The sequence below is a fragment of the Trachurus trachurus genome (assembly GCF_905171665.1).
Source record: "Trachurus trachurus genome assembly, chromosome: 20".
Taxonomy (NCBI): domain Eukaryota; kingdom Metazoa; phylum Chordata; class Actinopteri; order Carangiformes; family Carangidae; genus Trachurus; species Trachurus trachurus.
Window position 1 is genome coordinate 269,076 of NC_139911.1, and position 24,206 is coordinate 293,281.

General features: G+C 46.7%; 2 protein-coding genes across 3 annotated transcripts; both read right to left on the reverse strand.

Moving 5' to 3' along the window:
- Positions 1-303: 303 nt before the first annotated feature.
- Positions 304-21,878, reverse strand: LOC311003937 (calponin-1-like). 2 transcript variants are annotated; one of them, XM_083995852.1, is made up of 9 exons: positions 21,701-21,878; positions 20,637-20,785; positions 19,660-19,782; positions 10,495-10,616; positions 7,834-7,900; positions 7,128-7,265; positions 4,218-4,334; positions 2,362-2,508; positions 304-994 (listed from the first exon to the last, which is right to left on the reverse strand). In XM_083995852.1, exons 1-9 carry the CDS (start codon positions 21,843-21,845, stop codon positions 608-610), a joined length of 1,395 nt encoding a protein of 464 aa, XP_083851978.1. In that variant the 5' UTR covers positions 21,846-21,878; the 3' UTR covers positions 304-607. The 2 variants fall into 2 exon arrangements, with proteins under 2 accessions (XP_083851978.1, XP_083851977.1); XM_083995851.1 differs by lacking the exons at positions 19,660-19,782; positions 20,637-20,785; positions 21,701-21,878 and adding an exon at positions 16,186-16,437.
- Positions 18,688-19,583, reverse strand: alg14 (ALG14 UDP-N-acetylglucosaminyltransferase subunit; the record flags this gene model as incomplete). Its single annotated transcript, XM_083995924.1, has 2 exons — positions 18,688-18,966; positions 19,533-19,583. Coding segments are annotated over 2 exons (282 nt in total), but the record flags the coding sequence as incomplete, so codon positions are not given.
- Positions 21,879-24,206: the final 2,328 nt, after the last annotated feature.

Consider the following 24,206-nt stretch of genomic DNA (forward strand, 5'->3'; position numbering starts at 1 on the left):
TTCTAACTGGAGCTGAGCTGGAGGGTCAGTGAAGGCATCACAGTGAAGTCACATCTGGAGGTTTAAAGTTCAGGAGTCTCTCTGGTCTGGATTTCTATATATATTTAATATACTGTATGTCTTTGTGTTATTTTGTATGTCCGGTTATAATGTCACAGTCTCTTTTATCTGTTGTTGCTCCGTCTGGTTCTGCATTTTAATGTTGTTGTGCATGTGACAATGACAGTGAAGGATAAAAGATGTTCTATTCTAACTGGAGCTGAGACTGAGGGTCAGTGAAGGCATCACAGTGATTCACATCTGGAGGTTTAAAAGTTTTTTATTTAAAATGTTTTTTTCTTAATGAAACAAAACAAAACGATTCGTAATAAACAGGAATGATGTGAAGACCTGGTGGGGGGGTCGGGAGGGGGTTGGGAGGGGGGGGGGGGAGGGAGGGGGGTTACTTCTCTCAGCTTCAGCATTTTACATTTTTATAATTTTATAATTAAAACTAGAAGGTAAAAACATTTTTCTTTTGGGGGGATGACATCACATGATGAGTCCTTACAGTCCGTGTGTGGGGGGGGGGGGTTAATACTTCTGTGTGTGTGGGGGGGGGGGGGCTCTAGTAGTCGAGGCCCTGCTCGCTGTAGTGGGAGCTGCTGTAGTTGTCATGGTAACCGGCCTGGTGGTAGTCGTCGTCGGGGAAGTCGGCCTGGTAGTCGGCGTCGCTGAGCTCCGACCCCCCCGTGCCCAGGCTGCCGTTGGCGCGGCCCGGCGGCGGCGGGGGCGGGGCCTCGGTGCCGTTGCCGGGGGCGGCGGCGGCGGCGCTAGCGGCGGTGCAGTACTTGGGGTCGTAGATCTGGCGGCCCAGCCCGTACACGCTCATGCCGCGCTGCGACGCCGCCTTGTTGCTGCCCATCTGCAGAGAGATGGTGGAGCTGTCGGCCGCCGCTAGCGCCACCTTCTGGTCAAAGATGTCCCGCCGCGTCCCGGGGGCCGACATCCCAGCCTGGGGGGGACAGGGGGACGGGTTAGAGACCGGTTGGTAACGGCGTTACAATAAACGGCATTACTAACAGCGCTACTTTACAGTACATACAAAAAAACACATTCACACTCATGCCGTGCACACTGTGGTGGACTGTAGCCTAGAAACCTAGCTGCACCCTAGCGGCAGCACATATATTATATATGCTCCGTAGGTGGGTCTAGACACAAGCCATAGAGAGCCTCAGCGGAAGCAGGAAGTAACGTCGCCATGGGAACTCAACTCTGAAAAAGGCTCCATGTGAGTGAACGGGACTCCAAGATTTATTTCGTGATCTGATTGAATTGTGCCATGAGAAAAAACTCTGTCCTCTCCCTTTAAAACATCACGTTTCATCCGGAAAAAAAGCAGTTTGTTGTCACGGCAACAGAAGAATGTATTTAGTGTGAAGACGCTCTAGGACTACAGATCTGCTGGTGTCCCACAACAAATACGTCACCAACCGACACGGGAAAGGAAGGACGCCATGTGGTCGCCATGGTGACGTCACTACGCCACCTGGAGTCTCTATGGTTACAGATTCTTCTGAATTTTATTCTACAATAGTTTTACAACAAACGGCTGATTTCTCTTCATGAAACGTGATGTTTTAAAGGTAGAGGACAGAGTTTTTTCTCATGGCGCAATTCAATCAGATCACGAAATAAAACTTTCACTCCTGTTCATTTGCATGGAGACTTTTTCAGAGTTGAGGTCCCATGGTGACGTTACTTCCTGCTTCTGCTTCGGCTCTCTATAGGAACTTTTAGAGTCTGGAACACCGTTTGTGTTGACCAATCACAGCGCTCTATCTGTTTAGAGAGTCGTTGGGCGGCTTAACGCCATGACGACATACATTTTAATTGTCTTGTCAGGCTAACGTCATCCTGCTCTTTGCTCTGATTGGTTGTAGCGTAGAGCTGGGCGGTATGACCAAAAATTTATATCACGGGACCGAGGCTGCAGAGCTGCTTTCTTTACCAGCTGGTTCAGCTTCTGTCTCTCTGCTGCTGTGATGCACCGTATGGGATGGAGGATGCAACCACAGAGTCATAAAAAGTCCTCAAGGGTTAGGGCTTCCTGGACCCCAGAGGACCTCAGTCTCTGCAGCAGGTGGAGTCTGCTTTGGCCCTTCATATATACATATACAGCTCATATATACTGTTCACAGCCCAGTCCAGCTTCTTGGTTAGGTGAACACCCAGGTCCACTATGTCAATGTCTGTTCCCTGGTTCCCTGTGTGTGTGTGTGGTTGTGTCTCTGCGTGTGTCTGTGTGTGTGTGATTGTGTGTCTGGTTGTGTGGTTGTGTGTCTCTCTGGTTGTGTGTCTGTGTGTGTGGTTGTGTACCTGACTAGCTCCCTTGTTGGTGCCCATCTGCAGGCTGATGGTGGTCTGGTCGTAGGGTTTGTCGGTCTGGGTCTTGGGGTCGTAGAGGTGTCTCCTGGTGCCGTACGCCGTCATCCCCGCCTGAGACGCACACTTGTTGGTCCCCATCTGGTCCCCATGGCAACGGAGGAGGGGGGGGGGGGGGGGGAAGAGGAGGAGGAGGAAGAGGAGGAGAGGTGTGTTAACAACATCCTCAGTACAACATTTAAACTGCTCCAGGTAGTTAAAGGGACATTCCTCTGTAAGTTTACAGAAAAAAATTGAAATGTCCTCATGATCTCCTCCCCCTCATGTGGACTAAGGGCTGGGAGAAGTTTCAGAGTCCTCCGTGGCTTCTCTGAGTTACAGGGGGTCTCGGCGTAGCAGTGCATGTCCATATAACGGTTGCAAATGGATACCAACTGTCTTCGTAACAAAAAGACACACCAAAAAACATCCAAATACCTCCATGCTGCTCGTATGTAATGTCCCTCTGGTATTGAAGCCCCGACATGCAGAATTGTCCCGAAAAAAAAATCTTGCGAGATTTGGACGGACCGGGAAAAGGAGCTTTGAGAAGCTTCCACTACAAACAAGCTTGAAATTAGGGATGGGCATTTCGACTAATTTACTAATCGTGTAACCGAAGCTGGTACTAATCGGGTAATCGAGTACTGTAATAAAAAATAAAATGACGTCATGTCTGACGGACAGAGCGCAGCCGGTGCATAAATGCGCTCTGTCCGTCAGACAGTCCACATTACTGACACACAGCGTCGTCACACACAATGTCAGGTGGATAATAAGAGTAGAGACTGGAGTTTAAGATGCACATACGAGGCAGATGTGCATCTTTATGCCGGGGAATAAAGGCGCTGCATGCGCTCTGAGCGCTGAGTGCAGCGCTGAGCGCAGCGCATTTATGCCGCGGCTGCCACGGAGGAGAAAACTTTTTTTTTCCTTTTCTTTTTTAAATCATTAGCGGTGCTTATTTATTAGTCCACACTACACATGTTGGTGCCTTCGGTCCTCTCTGCCTCGCATCGTTTCAGGAAATAACAGGGAAGGTTTCAGAGTGTTTGTAAAGTGAAAGTATATTTTCTACCAGACTTGAGACCTGTCGTCTCCCTCCCGACGGCGTACGTCGCCGAGGGAGGGAGGGAGAATTATTGTAAAAGGTTTGAAAGTCCGAGGCTCGATCCAAAAATGCTTTTACACAGCAGAAAATCACGTTGCTTGATCCGAAACTGTTTAACACTACAAAAAGCCGAACCAGGGCATGATAATGTAGTCTGATCCGACACTAGACTGCGCTCTGACGTGCCGTTTTTTTTAATCCTCGGGTACCCGAGTAATAAATTCATAACCGAGTAGCAGATTGCTACTCGAGTACTCGAGTACCCGGGTAACCGTGCACATCCCTACTTGAAATATAGACTTATTAAATTTTTTCGGAACAGTTTCTCATGTCAGGGCTTCAATACAAGAGGGACATTACATACGAGCAGCATGGAGGTATCTGGATGTTTTTTGGTTTGTCTTTTTGTTACGAAGACAGTTGGTATCCATTTGCAACCGTTATATGGACATGCACTGCTACGCCGAGACCCCCTGTAACTCAGAGAAGCCACGGAGGACTCTGAAACTTCTCCCAGCCCTTAGTCCACATGAGGGGGAGGAGATCATGAGAGATAAATTTCAATTTTGGGTGAAGTATCCCTTTAATGTTCCACCTGTACTGGGTTCTACTGGTTCTATCGGTGCCGTAGACCAGGGTTAGTGTGTTTACCTGCAGTCTGGGGGGGGGGGGGGGGGGTTAGGGGGGTTAGTGTGTTTACCTGCAGTCCGATCACACACTGTCCAGCTTTGATCTTCTCATCGTCAAAGTGTCTGGCCTGCTTGTCGGCGTATTTCACCCCGATGTCGATCTTAGTGTCCATCCCTTTGGTCTTGGCCTGGGGGGGGAGGGGGGGGGGGGAGAGAGGAGAGGGACACTTTGAAACTAACACCAGAAATACAAATAAAGACTGAATAACATAACTTTCTTAGTCAATGCAAGTTCAGAGGGTCGATGGTCTGAACCAGTGGAAACTCTTTAGAAGCAGAGACGGGTCTGAGCTGCTTCCATCTGTCACTCAGCAGCTCCAACACTGAAACACCATCAACTCAGATTCAACTGTTTCCTCCAGAGGTAAAAGAAACTTCTAGTGGATCTGAACACGTCAAACAGCTCTGGTCGATGATGTCACCATGTGATCAGTCATTTTCCAGGACATTGGACTTTTTTTCCCCTAATGTTTCCATGAGTGGAAAATTGGTCAAACATTCCCAGGTTTTCCAGGTTTTCTGTGGTGCGTTCACTTACCATGCTGGCAGAGGTGGGAGAAAGTCCCTATGTTGCAAGTCCAAGTAGAGTCTCAAGTCTTTGCTCTCAAGTCCCAAGTCAAGTCCAAGTCCTATGATTTTTGTTTCGAGTCCCAAACAAATCCATTATAATTAATGATACATAAAGATCATGACCACGCTTCAATTGTTAAGTTGTTATTATGCTATTTAAAATTGACGTAGGCCTACAGTAACACGCCAGAAATCTTGCGTGATCGAATGTGATCTGACGTAGCTTCTCTGTTGATGCTAGCCATCAAAGATACTCTATTAAACCGTCTTTGGTAGCCATGGAGCTTTAGCCACACTGGTTTGTTATGCTACGTGTTCTGCAGTCAGATCGCTTATTCATTGGTTACATTCAATTTCACATCACGTTCCGCGGAGCCGGTGACTCAGGATTGTCGAGTTCCCCCACACACATGCCGACTTTTGATCCAAACGGTCACGATTATCGGAGCCGACAATCGTAAATATTGAACATGTTTAATATTTACGATTGTCGGCGCCAACCGTTTTACGAGCCGATTGTCGGGAGAATTTAAATCTTAAAACACCACAATCCAGAACCAGAATCTCATAAAATAATCTTAAAAGCCTAAGATAATCGGGCGATTTTTGTCTTTGGTCCAAAGGGGGAAAATCGGGGCAAAATCAGCCAGATTATCTTTATGTGTGTGGTAGGCTTTGGTGTGTTGGCATTAATTATAGCCTACACAGCCAAGACTGATAACAGGGGTGGGTTCTATTAGAACGTCTCTGACTGGCTGCTACAGTATAACATTGATGTGATTATTTTAATATTTGTGCTTGCTTCATGTGACTTGACTTGAATTCAAGTCAAGAGGGTTAAGTCCAAGTAGAGTCTCAAGTCTTTGCTCTCTAGTCCAAGTAGAGTCTCAAGTCTTTGCTCTCTAGTCCAAGTAGAGTCTCAAGTCTTTGCTCTCAAGTCCAAGTAGAGTCTCAAGTCTTTGGCATCAAGTCCCAAGCGAGTCCAAGTCTTTTTTTGATTTGATCAAGCAAGTCTTAAGTCATCAAAATCGGGACTCGAGTCCAAGTCAAGTCTCAAGTCCCGAGTCCAAGTCCACACCTCTGCATGCTGGTCAGTGTTAGGCTGTCTTTACTCTACAGGCCTTGATGCCCAACTCCGATTTGTTGCCTATATCTGATTTTGTTGACTGTCTATTTACATGTTCTATCAGAGGTGACCCGTATCTGATAATCTGCATTTACACCTGCTGTGCTGCATGAAACAACCCGCTGGAAATAAACTAGTGATCTCTTTTTTTAATAGGCTACAGGAGATTGTGTCACGTTATGATTCCATAATATTTTTAAACGAAGGTGAGTCTGATGCTCAGAGTTTATATCCAACACGTCACTTACGAAGTGAACATCTGTCCTTACTAAGTAAAGTTAGTGAAGTGGCTGCGTGAAGCGGAGCTGCTGTAAGATGAGCAGCTGACAGTGACAGTAATGTTGTGCCACCGTTTGATCCTCCGTCGGTCACGTAGTGAGGACGGGACAAAGCCTCTTGGACACATCTGTGCACATTGTTTGTTTTTCCTCTCTTGATTTCTTATCACCTCGGTTCAGTTTTTGCCGGTAGGAAAACATGAAATCTGGTGTTTAATCTTGCGCGCTCTCTTTTTTCACACTCCGCTTGCCCTCGTATTGATCCGCATAGAAATGTTGTGATGCGTTCACTTACCATGCTGGCCAGTGTTATAGTGTTAAACCTCATGGTGCGTTCACTTACCATGCTGGCCAGTGTTATAGTGTTAAACCTCATGGTGCGTTCACTTACCATGCTGGCCAGTGTTAATGTTAAACCTCGTGGTGCGTTCACTTACCATGCTGGCCAGTGTTAATGTTAAACCTCGTGGTGCGTTCACTTACCATGCTGGCCAGTGTTAATGTTAAACTTCGTGGTGCGTTCACTTACCATGCTGGCCAGTGTTATAGTGTTAAACCTCGTGGTGCGTTCACTTACCATGCTGGCCAGTGTTAATGTTAAACCTCGTGGTGCGTTCACTTACCATGCTGGCCAGTGTTAATGTTAAACTTCGTGGTGCGTTCACTTACCATGCTGGCCAGTGTTAATGTTAAACCTCGTGGTGCGTTCACTTACCATGCTGGCCAGTGTTAATGTTAAACTTCGTGGTGCGTTCACTTACCATGCTGGCCAGTGTTAATGTTAAACCTCGTGGTGCGTTCACTTACCATGCTGGCCAGTGTTAATGTTAAACTTCGTGGTGCGTTCACTTACCATGCTGGCCAGTGTTATAGTGTTAAACCTCGTGGTGCGTTCACTTACCATGCTGGCCAGTGTTAATGTTAAACCTCGTGGTGCGTTCACTTACCATGCTGGCCAGAGCGAGCAGCGTGGTCTGGACTTGGGTCAGGTTTCCGTTCTCAAACAGGTCGTTGGCCTCGAAGATGTCGTTGGGCTTCAGACCGTAGCTCAGGATGGCCTTGATGAAGTTCCCCAGGTTCTCCAGCTGAGGGGGGGGGGGGGGGGGGGGGGCAGAGGTCAGAGGTCACATATAGATACTGACTAGATGCTGCTTCTGCTTCTCAGTGTACGTCAACACGGCGGCCATCTTGGTGAGGGGTTTCTGACCATAGACATATAAAGGTCTGACCAGCATCAGACCAGTCAGACCCTGTACAACATGTTTCACTGTATTTATGCCTGTGGGTGTGTGTCTGAGTATGTGAGTGTATGTTTAATACATTAAAAAAAAAAAAAAAAAACTTTTCAAAACATTTTTTGGTTGTTGTTGTATCATAACTATATATCTGACATTTATAATAAACCAAACGGCTTGAAAACCGGTTGAATATTCAGTGAGTTGTGGTGATGTTAATGGTTGATAGACCTCTAGTGCAGGAAGTAGACACGGCTTCCCCCTGACCAAGATGGCCGCCGCGTTGACGTATTCCACTCAATAGAGCTGCCTGGGAATGCAGCATCTAGTCAGTATATATACTGTATCTATGCAGAGGTCAGAGGTCAGAGGTCAGAGGGCCGTGACCTCTGCCAGGTGAGGGTTAGGAGAGTTTTACCTTGTGCCAGTTGAGCTGTGACAGGTTGATCTTCCTCACTGATCCCGGCTGCAGCTTGTTGATCAGCCTGAGGGGGGGGGGGGGGAGGGGGGGGGGGGGGGGCAGAGAGGAAACGTCTTCACATGACTCGGTAAAACAGGAAACAGACGTCACGTTCACACAGCGACTCAGAAACCTTTGTCTACATCACAGAGGTGGAGCTGTTGTTCTGTTTATCAGCTGCTGTGACTCGGTCGTAGATAATAATAATTAAACGTTACAACATCCACCTCTGTGTGACGTTGCTACCAGAACATTTTATTAGTGAACAGTAATAAACTACAAGAGATTATATTTGTTTAAGTAATCATTTCTTTGGTTCTGGTTCTGGTTCTGAGCCCGTGTCTGATCAGCACCGCAGCAACAGGACCAGCGACATACAGAGTCTTTATCGATACCGTATTAAAGTTGTTTATCTGCTGTAATCAATATAAACACAGTTGGAGCTAAGTAGCTGAGCTACGTGGCTAACAACAGCTAACGCTAACAACAGCTAACGCTAATATCAGAACACACCGCCAGGTTCAGGTCTGTTTCTAGCTGTAGCAGCAGCAGAGAGACGGGGGGATCAATCTGAGCGCCGAGAGCTTTTTTTCCTCCGAGGGCGCTGAGCGGTGTGAACACCGAGCTCTATAGGATCTGATTGGACAGTAGACGCCCAGAGCGCTAAAGGGCTGGAAGGCCGCTGGAAGAAGAATGTCTTCTATGAAATGTCAGAAGAGGTATTTTTTTCACGGCGCCCTTGACACAGTCAGACGGCAGAAAGGCCGAGTTAGAGAGACGACCACAGAGTCGTCCTCACTCTGACTTCTGACGTCTGATGTTTAGAACAGAAAATAAAAAAACACATTAATTTGCCTAAGAAGAAGAAGAAAAAGACTTTATTCATCCCCTGGAGCGAAATTCAAACTGTCCAGCAGCTTAATAACCTAAAACGATGTGATATAAATGCTGAGTAAACATGTAGAACCTAATGGCAGCAGGAATGAAGGAGTTCCTGAATCTGTCTGTTAGGGGGAGGAGCCTGTTACCGTGGCTACTGAGGCGTCTGCGTAGCCATCTTTGTCGGGTGATGGATTAAAAACATGCTACAAAAAAACTGGACTCAGGGTGTGTTCGAAACCGCATACTTTCCTACTACTCATACTAATTCTGACGTCATTTTGAGTATGCGAATGCGCAGTATGCGAGTTTGAGTCGGTTTGAGTCAGCGAGAAGTTCCCGGATGGCAGCTACACTAGATTCGCCAGAATGTTGAGTATACATGAGGAGCTTGCTACTCACACTCAAATTACCCAAGATGCAACGTAACGTGACGTCACGGATAGTCTTTTCCTTACCGCGAACAGGGAAAAAAAAAACTAAACTGGACAACAGAAATGTGCCTGTTATTACGTGACTTTATTAAGTTTTAATATTTTTTCCATGCGAGAAAGTAACTGTTTAGATCCCCATGTGCGGTTAGTTTATCCAAACGACGGCTGTTTAGAAGTTTGCCCCGATGTTTTTGGGAGAAGTGAAGCTCCAGGTCCGAGCAGCGACCGGTTCATCATAGAGGCAGCAGCCCGGCTCCTGACGTGCTCCGCCGGCCAGCCTACCACCGTCACCCCGAGGAGAACAGACCGCTAATTAACTTCCCCGATGGCTTTTAGAGGTTTACCACCGGCTGGTTAAACTCTTTTTAGGGGGTAAAACATCGGGGCAAACTTAAAACAGCCGTCGTTTGGATAAACTAACCGCACATTGGGGTCTAAATGTTGGTCTCATTGATGAAATCTAACAATTGTGGCTGTAGCAGCAGTTTGTTTGTGGTTAGAAAGAAGAGCAGCACTGCCTTGGGGTCTGAACGCACAGAAAACACCACATTTACATCAATAAATAAATGTTTTACAATGAACCAGGCCGATCTCAGAGCTGGTAGACTCTCCGGTAAGGCATATTGAACGGTTAAATGCCGTTAACGGGACGAGAGAGCAGTCAAAGCGGCGGTTTAAAGCTAGCTACAGCGAGGGTAGGTTCACTTCCTGTTTTCAAAATAAAAGCACAAATACTATCATTAGGGTTTTCTATAATAAAGGGCAACGGGTGTTTTATTTTGTGAAAGTAACAGGAAGTGCGTTGGTCACAACGGCTAGCTTTAGTAGTGCCGAAATCGTCCGAACAAAACTGTAAACAGCTGGTATTTAGACAAATTAACGACACACTGCTGATCTAAACGGCTACTTTCTCACCTAAACACGTTTGAAATGTTGATAAAGTGATATATTTACAGAGTTCAGAGCTAAAATGAAATCAGCTTTAGCCTGTTGATTTTGGCTCGGGTAGGAGCGCAATGCATTGTGGGTCATCATGTAGTATGCTGCAGTGTAAACGCTTTGCATACTGTCTGATCGATGAGTATGTAGTATGGAGTATGGACAGAATGCAGTATGGAAGTATATAGTATGTAGTATGCGGTTTCGAACACACCCTCAGTGTGCAGAGACCTTTAGACACACACACACACACACAGACACACAGAGACACACACACACACACACACACACACACACACACACACACACACAGACACACAGAGAGACACACACACACACACACACACACACACACTCTGTGACCTACTCGCAGAGGATGACTCCGTCCTTCAGGCCTTGCTGGAAGTTTTCTCCTATCGTCATCCCCGTCACCTCCTCCATCCAGAAGCGAAGCTCCTCCTCCTTCTGGGGGTCGTACTTCTGAGCGATCTGACCAATCACAGCGCAGAGCTCCGTTACAAACACAACCAGTATCATCCAATCACAGCGCAGAGCTCAGTTACAAACACAACCAGTATCATCCAATCACAGCTCACCAATAACAACCAGACAACTTATCAATCAATCAAAATCAATCAATCAGTCCTGAACCAGAACTCATCAGAGTCTGTGACGTTCATCTCCTCTGTCGTCCTGCAGCGAACTGAGTCAATCTGTGTGTGTGTGTGTGTGTGTGTGTGTGTGTGTGTGTGTGTGTGTGTGTGTGTGTGTGTGTGTGTGTGTTCAGGGGGAGTTGTGTTGCTTTAGCCAAGAACTGAGAGAAAAACTCAGCCACTGGAAAAAGGATCTAATCCTCCTCTTTCTCTCTCACACACACACACACACTCATACACACACAGACACACACACACACACACACACGTCGACTCGCACACACACACAGACACACACACATACAGTATGCACACACACACAGACACACACAGGCATTTCCTGACGACAGCACAAACTGCACATTTGGAAAACAGGTTAGTGAAGTGAAGTCAGAGCTTCATCCAGCTGCTGCAGATGTGACTGTGTTTATCACAGACACACACACACACACACACACACACACACACACACACACACACACACACACACACACACACACACACACACACCAGACACACAGACACACACACACACACACACACACACACACACACACACACACACACACACACACACACACACACACACACACACACACACACACACACACACACACACACACACACACACACACACACACACACACACACACACACACACACACACACACACACACACACACACACACACACTGAACAAACACACAGGCTGCTACTCATTAACCTGCTCACACACTGAGCTGCTTCACCACGTTAAACATCGTTTCACTGTGAGTTCAGTGAGTCATTGTAATTTACAGACGGTCCCTGAATGTCTCACGGTTGTGCGACGGGTCGACGCTACAGTTTACAGGAGGTCCCTAAATGCCTCGTGTGCAGCCTGACACCTCTGTGATGCATTCAGGGACCTGACGGACGCTGTGGAGGCCCTGAAGGCATCACGGGTCAGAGACACAGAGGACGAGGCGTTCAGGGGCTCGTTAGAAACACAGTTCTTTATAGATCTGTGCATATTTATGTTTTTTGTATTTGTTTGCTTGTTTTTTCCCCATTTTCTTTCTCTCTTCTATTATTTCAGTTTATTATTTAGGTTTCCTCCTCTTCTACCAGACGAGCAGCAGCAGCAGCTGGTTGTCGTTGTTGGTTCAGTGGAGGAGGGAAGTTGTTTTAAAGCTTGAAAGATGAAACTAATTATTTGACCAAGTTCAAACATCAATAAAGATACAGGATGAGTTTAAAAACAGAAATAAAGAAAAGTTAACACACACACACACACACACACACTGTGGAGGAGGCGACAGGTGTGAGCTCACCTCACACACAGGTGACACACACACCTTAAAAGTCCAGGCATTAGGGTTTTATTTTGAAAAGCCACGATGTAGACCCCCCCCCCCAAACGGTGGCTCCTGATTGGCTGTCAGCAGCCTGGACCGAGGGGGCAGTTGTGGGTCTGAGAAGTGCAGCTTCCTCTGGTGTCAGAAAGCAGCTTCTCCATAGACCCCCATGTTAAAATCCTCAATGAACATGATCAGAGCTTCTGGTGTCACAACGTTTTGGTCTCAGTCGATAGTTTCTACCCCCGAGACGTTGAGTGACAGGTCCGAGCGTCTCCGTGGAGACAGCTCCTTGGAGGCCAGTGGGCGGGTTCTCAGCCGGTAAATCCAACATGGCGCTGTTCAGGCCGCCATATTGGAGTCACAACAACGACTCCACAAAACCAACGGGGGACGTCACGGTGGCCTCGTAAACCAGCCTCTCTAAATGCATTTCATTTCATTCTGAGGGAGAGTCTGGCCTCATCCCCGTCGTAGCGTTTGGTCTGAAACCCTCAGAAGGCCTAAGAGCCAATCAGCGTCGCCCGCTGTGATTGACACAGCACGTTGGCCAATCAGGGACCGACTGGTGCAAAGCCCCGTCACTACACCAACTTGCTGATTGGCTGAATGGGGTTGTCTGTCAACGCTACTACTCCCGCCCAGCTCCTGGTCAGCCCAAACGCTGACAGGGGGGATGAGGCCAGACTCTCTGAGACATGACATGAAATGCATTTCCAGGAGCGGCTGGTTTACGAGGCTACGTCACGGTGCTACGGCCATGTTTGTTACAGTCTATAGACCAGAGTGACTGATGCATCCTGGGTAATTCATCCCTCCATTGAAAAGTTCAGCCTAACTGGCTTAACAAACTAAGTAACAAAAAGTTGTGTATTAACAGGCTGTTTACAGACAACACTGAGCCAAAACCTCCCGGTGATTCCACCAAATACGTGTAGATGTCTGGGTCAGACATTTCTGGCCACTGTGTGGAGTCATTGATCACTGTGGGAGGCTAAAGGAGCATACCGTAGATTCATTCATTGTAGTTTTTCAAGATAGCGTGAACGGTGGGTTTCAAAGAGGGTGTCAAAATAATTATGAGACATGGTGCTACAAAAGAAACACAAAATAAAACATTCAAACTGATTGTTAGTTAGTCTACGCTCCATCAAAACACAAAAAGCCACTGAGTGCAATGTAAAAATGCCGGGCGCTGCCCCTAAATTACCCAGGATGCATCAGTCATTCTCAGATGCCGCTCTGGTCTATGGTCTGTGTGGGTCCTCCAGTGTTTGGCTCTAAGCGTCATCTCTCTGCAGCTCGGAGGACGAGGGGACGTCCAGCAGCAGCAGCAGCAGCAGCAGCAGCAGCAGCAGCAGCAGCAGCAGCAGCAGCAGCAGCAGCAGCAGCAGCAGCTCTCTACTCTGTGGTCGACCCTCTAGAATCTGAAGCATGTGGGGTCACGGTGGAAAATATTCCCCAACAGGAAGTGACTCATCTGAACTCTGAGCAGCCGAGAAACAGAGAGAGAGAACGGCCATGTTGAGACAGAGACAGAGCTGGACCTCGGTCCGCGGGTCCAGGACCTGGACTGTGGCGTCTTTATGTGTCTGTCAGGACCTGAGACACTGATGGAGTTGGACCAGAGATCGTCTGTGAGGGAAGAGGCTCCACTCTGTCTCTGCTCCGACCAATCAGAGCTCAGAGATGATCAATATCAATATCTGATCAATAACTGAGATCAATGGTCTCTGTCTGTGTGTGGTCGGTTCATTAGGAACAGCTGAGGCTCTGTGTGTGTGTGTGTGTGTGTGTGTGTGTGTGTGTGTGTGTGTGTGTGTGATGAGTGGAGCCTCTGAGCTGCTGAGCCACATTCCTGTCATTCCTCAGCTCCACCAGTTCCCAGCATGCACCTCACCTCCGGCTGCTCCGGGACCGGGACTAGGAGTGCCGCAGCATCTCAGCTGTAGCAACAAGGACCTGGACCAGGTCAGAACCAGGTCCAGGTCCGCTGCAGCCTCTCAGCATCTCAGCTGTAGCAACAAGAACCGGTCTGAACCAGAACCAGATCTAGACCAGGTTCAGGTCTGGACCACAGTGTCACAGACAGATTGTCTCTGTTGGTCCAGACCATAGACGGTAACAACATGGCCGTAGCACCGTGACATCCCCCATGCAATATTTTTTTTCGTAGGATGAGTCCAGGAAAGTCCCGCCTTCCCCGCCTCTGATTGGCTAGATGAGTTCTCCTCCGATTGACGTCATCTCACAACAGTACTGTAGTAAGTGTAACTGTGCCATTGGTTGGGTTTAGGCAATGAAGAAAGGAGTTGGTTAAGTTTAGTAACAAGAGCAGGTAGAGGCTAGACAGGCCAGATAGAGAGAGGTCTAGGCACTTATCACACTTTGCCGACAGCCTGCGTTTCACAGACGTTTCACAGCCAAAACAAACAACCAATCAGGCGAGAGTCCTTCTAGCCAATCAGAGTCGAAAATGGAACCCATCTAGCCAATCAGAGGCGGGAAAAGCGGGACTTTCACGGACTCATCCTAGGAAAAAAAATATTGCGTCCCCCATTGGTTTTGTGGAGTCGTTGTTGTGACTCCAACATGGCGGCCTGAACAGCGCCATGTTGGATTGGCCGGCCGAGACCCCGCCCACTGGCCTCGAAGCAGCTGTCCACGGAGCTGCTCGGACCTGTCACTCAACGTTTCCACGCGAGAGTTTTAACCTTATAACAGTAAAACGGTAGAGTTAAAAAAAAATTCACCCCCCTCAGAGTGTGTGCGGGGGTAGAAACTATCGATTGAGAAAAAAAAACGTTCTGACACCAGCAAGCGCGTCAGTTTACTTTGAAAAGTGGTGGGGACAATCACCATATGCAATCAACGGTTTTTCATCATTCTTCATTAGGATAAAGTTAAAGCTTCAGTAAGTGATCCGGTGGCTAACTTCCTGTCAGCAGACGGAGTTAGCAGCCCCCGCCCTCGTCCCTACGTCACCACATTCACACACAGAGAGGACTGCCCCTTTATGCCGTTCTCTCTCCTCATTGGATAAAGGTTGTAGGATACAAGGAAAGTTTTCTCCTGGGCTCAGAGCAGAGCAGAGTGACTGACAGACCCGTGTTTCAGACCAAACACTCTATAGAAGTGATTGCTGTCGGAAGATACAACTATTTAAGACTTAGATTAACACAAACATTCACCTGACTTCTGCTTTAATTCTTAATGAATGAAAACATGAGTCTGTCTTGCGCCGGTCAAAGAATTTCATGGTGCGCGGAGGATTGCAGCTTCACTTCTCAGACCCACAACTGCCCCCTTGGTCCAGACCCACTGAGCTACCTGAGCTACATGCTAACAGCTGGTGTGTGTGTGTGTGTGTGTGTGTGTGTGTATCTTCATGCTCAGTGTTACTGGTTTGGTGGTGGTGACCGATGCTATCGCTAACTAGCGCTCAGAGAAGTTTTACAGCATCAGCTGACTGTGATGTCACTGATCTAAAGTCTAGAGCTGATGTTGACTCACATCAAACTAAACTAAGATAAGATAAGATAAGATAAACTAAGCTAAACTAAGATTAGATAAGCTTATCTCATCTTATCTAAACTACACTAAACTAAATCAAACTACACTTAACTAGTTCACATCAAAAACTGAACCAAATTTAATCAAACTAAACTAAACTAAACTAAACTAAACTAAACTAAACTAAACCAGCTGCAGGGACCTGAACCTGAACCTGGTCTAGACAAAGACCGGTCCTGGTCCTGGTTCTGGTTCTGGACCAGGACCAGAACCAGGACCAGGACCCTGCAGACCCTGCAGACTCCTTTGTCTCGGAACCGTCAGTGACGTCAGCACCGAACTCCGTCACCGAGTTCGGAAAACTTCGGAGAGCTCGCGCTGCCCGAGTCTGAAAAGTTGGAGCGTCTCCACGGGGAGAGAACCGGAGCTAACGGGCTGAGTGTGTGTGTGTGTGTGTGTGTGTGTGTGTGTGTGTGTGTGTGTGTGTGTGTGTGTGTGTGTGTGTGTGTGTGTGTGTGTGTGTGTGTGTGTGTGTGTGGTCTTTGTCTCACTCACTTTGCTGCGGACCTCGGCAGACAGTCCGTACGCGGGTCCTTTATTGAAGTGGGTCATTGTGTTGCGCGCTGGTCTGAACCCGGACTAGACTTAGACCTGGTCCCGGAGTAGACCTGGACCTGGACCTGGACCCGGACTAGACCTGGACCTGGTCTGGAGCTGGAGGAGGACTGGAGTCTCAGATGAGACCGGGGGGAGAGGATCAGGACTCTGCTGCTGCTGCTGCTGCTGGAACTCTCTCTCTGGAAAAAAAAAACACACAAAAAAAACATCTCCAGTGATTGACGAACTCTCAGCGACCAATCAGAGCAGCCGCCGTGCTGAGGCCCCGCCCCCTGGCGATGCGCTGCTCTGCAGGGCGGAACTGTCCCACGGTCAGAGGGGGCGGGGCCTGGTGCAGGGGGGCGGGGCCTCGGCTGGACAGACTCAGGACCAGAGTGATGTTTCCTCCATCAGCTGTCGCTCAATTCAGTCAATTCACTGCAAAAACTCTACATCTTTCCAAGAACATTTGTCTCATTTCTAGTCAAAACTAAACTCTTTCCTCTTAAAATAAGACTCATCACCTAAAAATTAACTTGTTTTTAGATCATTTTCACTTGTTTCAAACTAATTTTCACTTGAAATAAGTAGAAAAATCTGCCAGTGAAAGCAAGTTTTTTGTGTTTGTAATAAGAAAGAAAAACTTGCTCCACTATCAGATTTTTCTACTTATTTCAAGTGAAAATCTGCTTGAAATAAGTAAAAAGTGTCTAAAAACAAGCTGCTTTTTATGTGATGAGTCTTATTTTAAATATAATGAGATTTGTTTGGACTAGAAATAAGACAAATATTCTTGGTAAGATTTGGAGTTTTTGCAGTGTTTAATTCATTTATTAAAGGTGTACAGAAAAGAAAATTGAATTTGAGCCCACTCTGGGCCATGAAATTACTGTAATAACTCATCTATCAGACGATGTAGGCCAAACGTTGTGCAAAATTCTATTTTTGAGTAAATCTGGGATGAAAGTGTGTATTTTTTTTTTTCGCATTGGATACCAAAACCAGACTGAGATGGATGCTGTGAGGATGCTTTCTAGGACGGCTGTGTAGAACTGGAGGTGGACTCAACATCTGGATCAACATCTGCTGTTAGATATTAATATTATATCATTAGGGCCACGGGGCACCGGCCCATTGTGTGGATTTTTTCCTACTTAAAGGGATAGTTCACCCAAAATTAAAATGTCTCCTCCCCCTCATGTGGACTAAGGGCTGGGAGAAGTTTCAGAGTCCTCCGTGGCTTCTCTGAGTTACAGGGGGTCTCGGCGTAGCAGTGCATGTTTATATAACGGTTGCAAATGGATACCAACTGTCTTCGTAACAAAAAGACACACCAAAAAACATCCAGATACCTCCATGCTGCTCGTATGTAATGTCCCTCCTATATTGAAGCCCCGACATGAGAAATTGTTCAGAAAGAAATTAAATAAGTCTATATTTTAAGCTTGTTTGTAGTGGAAGCTTCCAGTGTCTCAGTTCACTGCTCTTCCAATTTCTCATGTCGGGGACAATGGGACAGACGGGGAAAAAGAGCAAAAAAGACCAATCATTGGAGTTTAACAAACGTCTACTGCTCAGGCATACTTTCACCTAGAGACTCCATTTAAACTTTAAACAGTAGACACAAGTCTTGTGTATTGTCGTATTACTCCACGTTTTGATAGGTCATATAGTTTTTGATCAATCCCTGTTCAATGACCATGATCATTTTTGGAGAAATTATGAGATTATAATGGTTGTGTATTGCACGGAATGTTCGTGTCAGAGCGCGTGACATCGTCGGTTAGAGTGGGAGAGATGCCAGAAAAACTACAGATTTTTTCTCTTTCCAAACTCGGCCCGGCCACAATTTACACTCTACACACATAATTTTTTCAGAATTTGTAAGACAAACTTGTTCTGTCTCTCATCATGTGCTCAAAATATCAGAGAGACTTACAGAATTTAAACTCTGAGCCTCTAAGTGCGGCCACGTCTGTCTCTGCTCCTCATTGAGTCCAATACAAATATTTTCTGAGAGAAGCAGAACGGCCTGATGTTTTAAAACTGCCAGCGTCGCCAAAATATTTACTGTAGAAACACCAAATCGTACGAAAAGTTTCAGTAAGTCCTTAGAGCAACGTTGATCTGTGTTTTGTTCTGATAGGAGTTACCGTTTTGTCATGCTGAGCCTAAATGTGAGACCGGTGCAGAGGCAGAAAATGGCTCTTTTTCTCCACGTTTCTGTCTGTCTCAGCCTGCGGGGGCCCCTATCACCGTGGTAACCACCTCGAGTTGCCGTGGTAACCACCTCGAGTTGCCGTGGTAACCACCTCGAGTTGCCGTGGTAACCACCTCGAGTTGCCGTGGTAACCAGGCCAGAGCTCGTTAACTTCATAAACAATCCACCTGGCGCTCGTTAACATGTTTATAAACACACACAGGTAACTTCATGTGATTAAAGAGACAGAAGTGAAAGTAGAAAAACTTTATTTATTTACTTATTTACAACAACAACAACAACAGCAGTCAGACGACCCGTCCCAGGTAAACAGCTTTGGGGTATCGTTGCCGTAGCGACGGCCACTGCACCAGGAAGTGGTCAGAGAGGTGGTAGAGGACGGCGCCGCTCAGGGACAGAGTCTCCACGCGACACACGCTCTCCACGTACACGACCACGACCTTCTTCACCCCGAGCACGCCCAGCAGCAGCGCCGCCGTTACCACGGGAACACAGGTCCCCGGCCCGTTACACAGCACCTACACACACACAGAGAGACACACACACACACACACACACACAGAGAGAAACACACAGACACACAACGTGACTCATCGTCCTGTGGCTCCGCCCACTCTGACATGAAGCTCATTAATTATTAACGACGCTGCAGCTGCTCAACTGTTGATCTAAGAGACGGTGTGTCTCTGTGTGTGTGTGTGTGTGTGTGTGTGTGTGTCCGTGTGTGTCCGTGTGTGTCCGTGTGTGTGTGTGTGTGTGTGTGTGTCTGTGTGTGCTTCATGTTGACACAGTGAGACTCTGTCAACATGAAGCTTCAACCTCCTGAACAACAGTCAGATCTGGACCAGGATCAGTCTAATTCTTGGATCATGATCTCATTACACAACATTGTTTATTTGTCTGAGGAAGTTTTTCTGTTTCTGTCAGTGGATCATCTGCACGTGGCTGCAGGGGGGGGGGGGGGGCCTGGACTGTGTGGTAGTGTATAATGTGGTTCTGGTTCTGGTCTACTGGACTCTACTGGACTCTACTGGACTGTGTGGTAGTGTAGGCTATAATGTGGTTCTGGTTGTGGTCCACTCACCAGGTCTGGTCTGAGCCTGTAGACTGTGTGATAGTGCTGGTTGTGGGTTAGTTAGTGGATGGTTAATGTAGGTTAGTTAATGTGGTTGTGGTTAGTTAGTTAGTTAGTTAGCTGGTCCGTTACTCACCAGGTCTGGTCTGAGCCTGTAGACCAGCGGCAGAGAGACCTTCAGGGCTCTGATGGTGCTGAGGACCGAGGAGGTCCAGGTCTGGTGGACTTCTCTGCTGCGGGGGATCCTACAGATGGAGAACTGAGACAAGACAGAACTTTATTTAAAAAGTATTTAAAGTAAAACTAGAAACAGCATTTCCTAACGGAAAATGCGTGTGAATGCTGAAAGCCATTGCTGAACCATGCTGAATTAGCAGAATAAATTGACAAAGACATGCGGAATGGCATACAAGAAACATGTCCAAGGAAGGAATTGAACCCACAACTCCATGAGTGGTAACCTAACACACTAACCATATGGCCACAGAGGACCTGAGTTACAATGAGCTTTATACTATGAGGAATCAAAGACTGTCCAATGACAGCTGAATAATTGGAATCAATAGTCAAGCAATGATGTGAAATGACTGAGGCAGGAATCGAACCCATGACCTCATGACCAGTAAACAGAAATCACCAGAGGAAGACTGGGGGAATGATTCACTAACAAAGTGGTCCGGGCTTGATTTGAACCTGCAACCTTCAGGTCTTCAGCCCAGTGAGCTAACCACTTCACCATAGTTACATTCAATGAGAGAAGAGTAAAAGAAATCCCTGTATAAGAGGCTCACTGACTTCTGAAGAGAGGTTGAGACTTTGATGAATGTGAGATTTTTCAATGATGCTTAAAAAAAGAAAAGAAAAGAGTAGAAATGAGCCATTAGAAGTTTGTCTACAGATCAGAATTTGAATGAAGTCTCTAGCAGAAAGTACTTTGACCACTAACAAAGTGGTCGGGGCTGGATTTGAACCTGCAACCTTCAGTACATCAGCCCAGAACCAGAGACTCTGGCTCCACCTGCTGGTCCACAACAACAACAGCAGCAGCAGCAGCTTCACCTGCTTCACCTGCTGCCTCCCGTCTCCATGGTAACGGGGTGTGAGGTCACCTACCTGGCCAGCGGTCTGAGCTCCTCGCGACGCCTCCAAGCTGCAGATCTTCTCCTCACTCATCTGGTCCGAGTCGGCTACGACGTAGTGACGAGGAGAGTAGGAGGGGGAGAGGGAGGCCACGAGGCGCAGCATCTCTGAGGTGTGTCCACCTACACACACACACACACACACACACACACACACACACACACACACACACACACACACACACACACACACACACACACACACAGGTTAACTATGATGATGACGCTTTTTTCCCCTCAACTTTATTTAAAGTTGTAACAACAACAACATTTCAGTCTTTCCAGCTCACATTGTTACAACAGTAAAGTTACACATGTATGATATTTATGTATAATAACGGTTAAGCAAAAGAAAAAAAAACAATCAAGTTAACAATAAAGGAAAATACATTTTGGTGACAGACCTCATATCCTCGTATATAACTAAAATTATAATTATAGTTGTTGTGACAGATTATTCGTTAAACATTTCTGAATATGTTCATTATTGATATAGGCTACATTTCTTGTTTGTAATTATTTAAAATAATAATCAACTTCAATCAAAAACAACTGAAATGATGGTGAAGAATTCTGAAATGTGCATTTATGGATATGAAACTTCTCCAATAGAATATAAAGGTTTACTATAGTACATAGTTTCTTTTCTGTTAAATCAAAATAAGTTCTAATGTTCTTCCCCTCAGTGTTGATTTTGTGTCCCCCCCCCCCCCCCCCCCCCCCCCCCCCCCCCCCCCCCCCCCCCCCCCCCCCCCCCCCCCCCCCGCCCTCACAGACTCTTGGTACAGTCCGTTCGTGTGACGTGTCGTTAGCATGGAGGCGGCTACGGAAGTCGGCTAACACCAACACGCGCCTGTTCGGCTCTCTACGCCACGTTGTGACGTAATAAACCGACACGTCACAGACCAGAATCAGTGGTTCTGGTCGTCAGAACCTGTGTGAGGTCACAGTGAGTCTGCATGACGTCAGGAAACAGCGTGACGTGACCGAGCGTCAGTAAATAACGTAAGGTAACGTTAGCCTATGACGTTAAGTTACCTGATCCTGCGACCACCAGAACCGACACCGAGCCCTTGGACCCGGGTCGGTACCGAGACCCGCTCCTCACGACCAGGACGACCCGGACCAGGAGGAGCAGGAGGAGCAGCAGGAGGAGGAGAAAGAGGCTCCATAGCTCCGACATGGCGGAGCAGCAGAGACTTTAGACAGAGTTAGAGGAGGAGGAGGAGCAGGAGGAGCAGGAGGAACAGAAAGGGTCTAAGCCCCGAGAGAAGACTCACAGGCTCCACTCGTCATAGGTAGATGTACTTTATTAATCTCGTTTGAGAACCACTGATATAGACTGTAGCAAAGTCCTTCTAGGTATTCTAATATCTGATACCTAGAAGGACTTTGACTATAGTTAGATAGTTAGGCAGCTTTATTTATATACCAAGGGACAACTCAGTGTGTTTTACTAGGCAAGGCAAGGCTATAGCCCGTTTTTACCACCAGTTTGTCTCAAAGGGCTTTACATCCCATCATAACAACATCCTCTGTCCTTAGACCCTCACATCCACTGAGGAAAAACTCCATGAATACAAAACATTTAACGGTAAGAATCGGAAAAGAAAAATACATAAAAACATAGCTAACATTTTTGAAAAAATAAATTAAAAAAAACATAAAAACTAGTCTAAATGGAGCATAAAATATTGATTAGTATTAAAACACGTTTTTTTAAAAAGATGAGCGGATGAAAACAGGATTTAACTTAGAGTTGGGTCTAGTTTCAGTTCTGCTGCAGATCTGCACATTGGGACATAGGACCTGTGGATGAAGCTCAGTGCTGCTGCTCAGGCTGCATGCGCCTGTCAGACCGTACTGAGGGCAGAGTGACGTCACGTTGCTCTTCTCAAACCACTTCAGGTGCATCCGGTTCTCTCAGTGTCAGCTGAGATTCATACAGAGAAAACTGATTGATTAACTGATCGATCATCTATAGACAGGAATGTTTGAATATTGTTATTATGTATTTTTACGTTTTTATGTGAAAATATGTTACAATAAAATAAATTTAAAATGTTTGTGTTGTTCTTGTTTGTTTACATTAGCCACATGCTAAGCTAACAGAACAGACAAAACATATGAATTCATCATATAGATATTTAATACAGATGTTACCATGGTAACTCGTGTATGTTATGATATATATAGGCTAATATAAATTATGATGATGACGACATTAGAGACGTGTGACGCAGCGCCACCTGTTGGTGTGATGTGAGACATACAGCACGTGACGTAGCCTGTGTCAGGTGTGTGTGTGTGTGTGTGTGTGTGTGTGTGTGTGTGTGTGTGTGTGTGTGTGTGTGTGTGTGTGTGTGTGTGTGTGTGTGTGTGTGTGTGTGTGTGTGTGTGTGTGTGTGAGTGAGTGTGAGATCTCCGACGGGCCGTGAAGGCAGCACGGAGCAGCGCAGCAGCAGCAGCAGCAGGAGGATGAAGATGATGATGATGGACAGTTAGAGACGCTGCTTCATCATCATCCTCATCATCACCACCATCAGCGCGCACGTGAAGGACAGGTGAGAGACACACACACACACGGACACACACCGTCCGTTACCTCCGAGTGTGACCGCATCGTCGCTGTGTGTGTGTGTGTGTGTGTGTGTGTGTGTCGCGGCTACAGGTGCACATCTCCGCGTCCTTCACCGGAACAAGGTCTGAGGAGAAGGTCATGCGCACACACACACGCACGCACGCACGCGGACTCACGTCAACATGTCAACTGTAACGTCCTCTCCTCTCGTGTTCAATAGATCCTCCAGCAGCTGATCGATCAGTGATCAGTTATTGATCTGTGTTCATCTCCGCATGTGTCGTTAACACTGAATAAACAGCTGTTTTAAAGGGATAGTTCAACATTTAGTCAGACTGGCCCATCACCATAATCCCTATAGTCATAGCAGTAGGTTCGTTACCTTTAATTGTCGGTGCAAGCTGTTTTTAGAACGGCGGAGCAGAGCCGTAAGCTGCTCAGAGCTACGCTACGGAGGCTCATTATGGGATTTCTTGGTTTCCCTCATCAAACTCATCAAATACACAATCCAACAACTCCACAACGCTCTGGTGGACAAGTTGTGAGCTGCACATTCACCACGCTATGAGATAATAACACAACGTTACCACACAGAGTTGTTTTAGAGGGAAATACAGAGACTGTTGATGAAAAACTGTCCCTGAAGGCAACGTGCATCAGTGGTTTTGCATGAATTTCCCTCTAAAACAACTCTGTGTGGTAACATTGTGTTATTATCTCATAGCGTGGTGAATGTGCAGCTCACAACTTGTCCACCAGAGCGTTGTGGAGTTGTTGGATTGTGTATTTGATGAGTTTGATGGGCCAATTTGCCAAAATGTTGAACTATCCCTTTAAAGGTCGAATATGGAGAAAGATAAAACTATCAAAAACAACACATCCAGGCGTTTAGAGGGAAGCAGGATACAAGAGGCCTACTTCTTTTCCATGAAAAATTAGTCCTATATTTAGTCTGAATTAGGC

Excerpts from the sequence above, each read along its gene's own strand:
- LOC311003937 (XM_083995852.1), bottom strand. The coding sequence starts at position 21,845 with ATGTCGGAGCTATGGAGCCTCTTTCTCCTCCTCCTGCTGCTCCTCCTG. Across the intron at positions 7,266-7,833 it reads CACAGCTCAACTGGCACAAG|CTGGAGAACCTGGGGAACTT; the intron begins GTAAAACTCTCC and ends CCCCCCCCTCAG. Across the intron at positions 2,509-4,217 it reads AGTGTGTGATCGGACTGCAG|ATGGGGACCAACAAGTGTGC; the intron begins GTAAACACACTA and ends CATGGGGACCAG.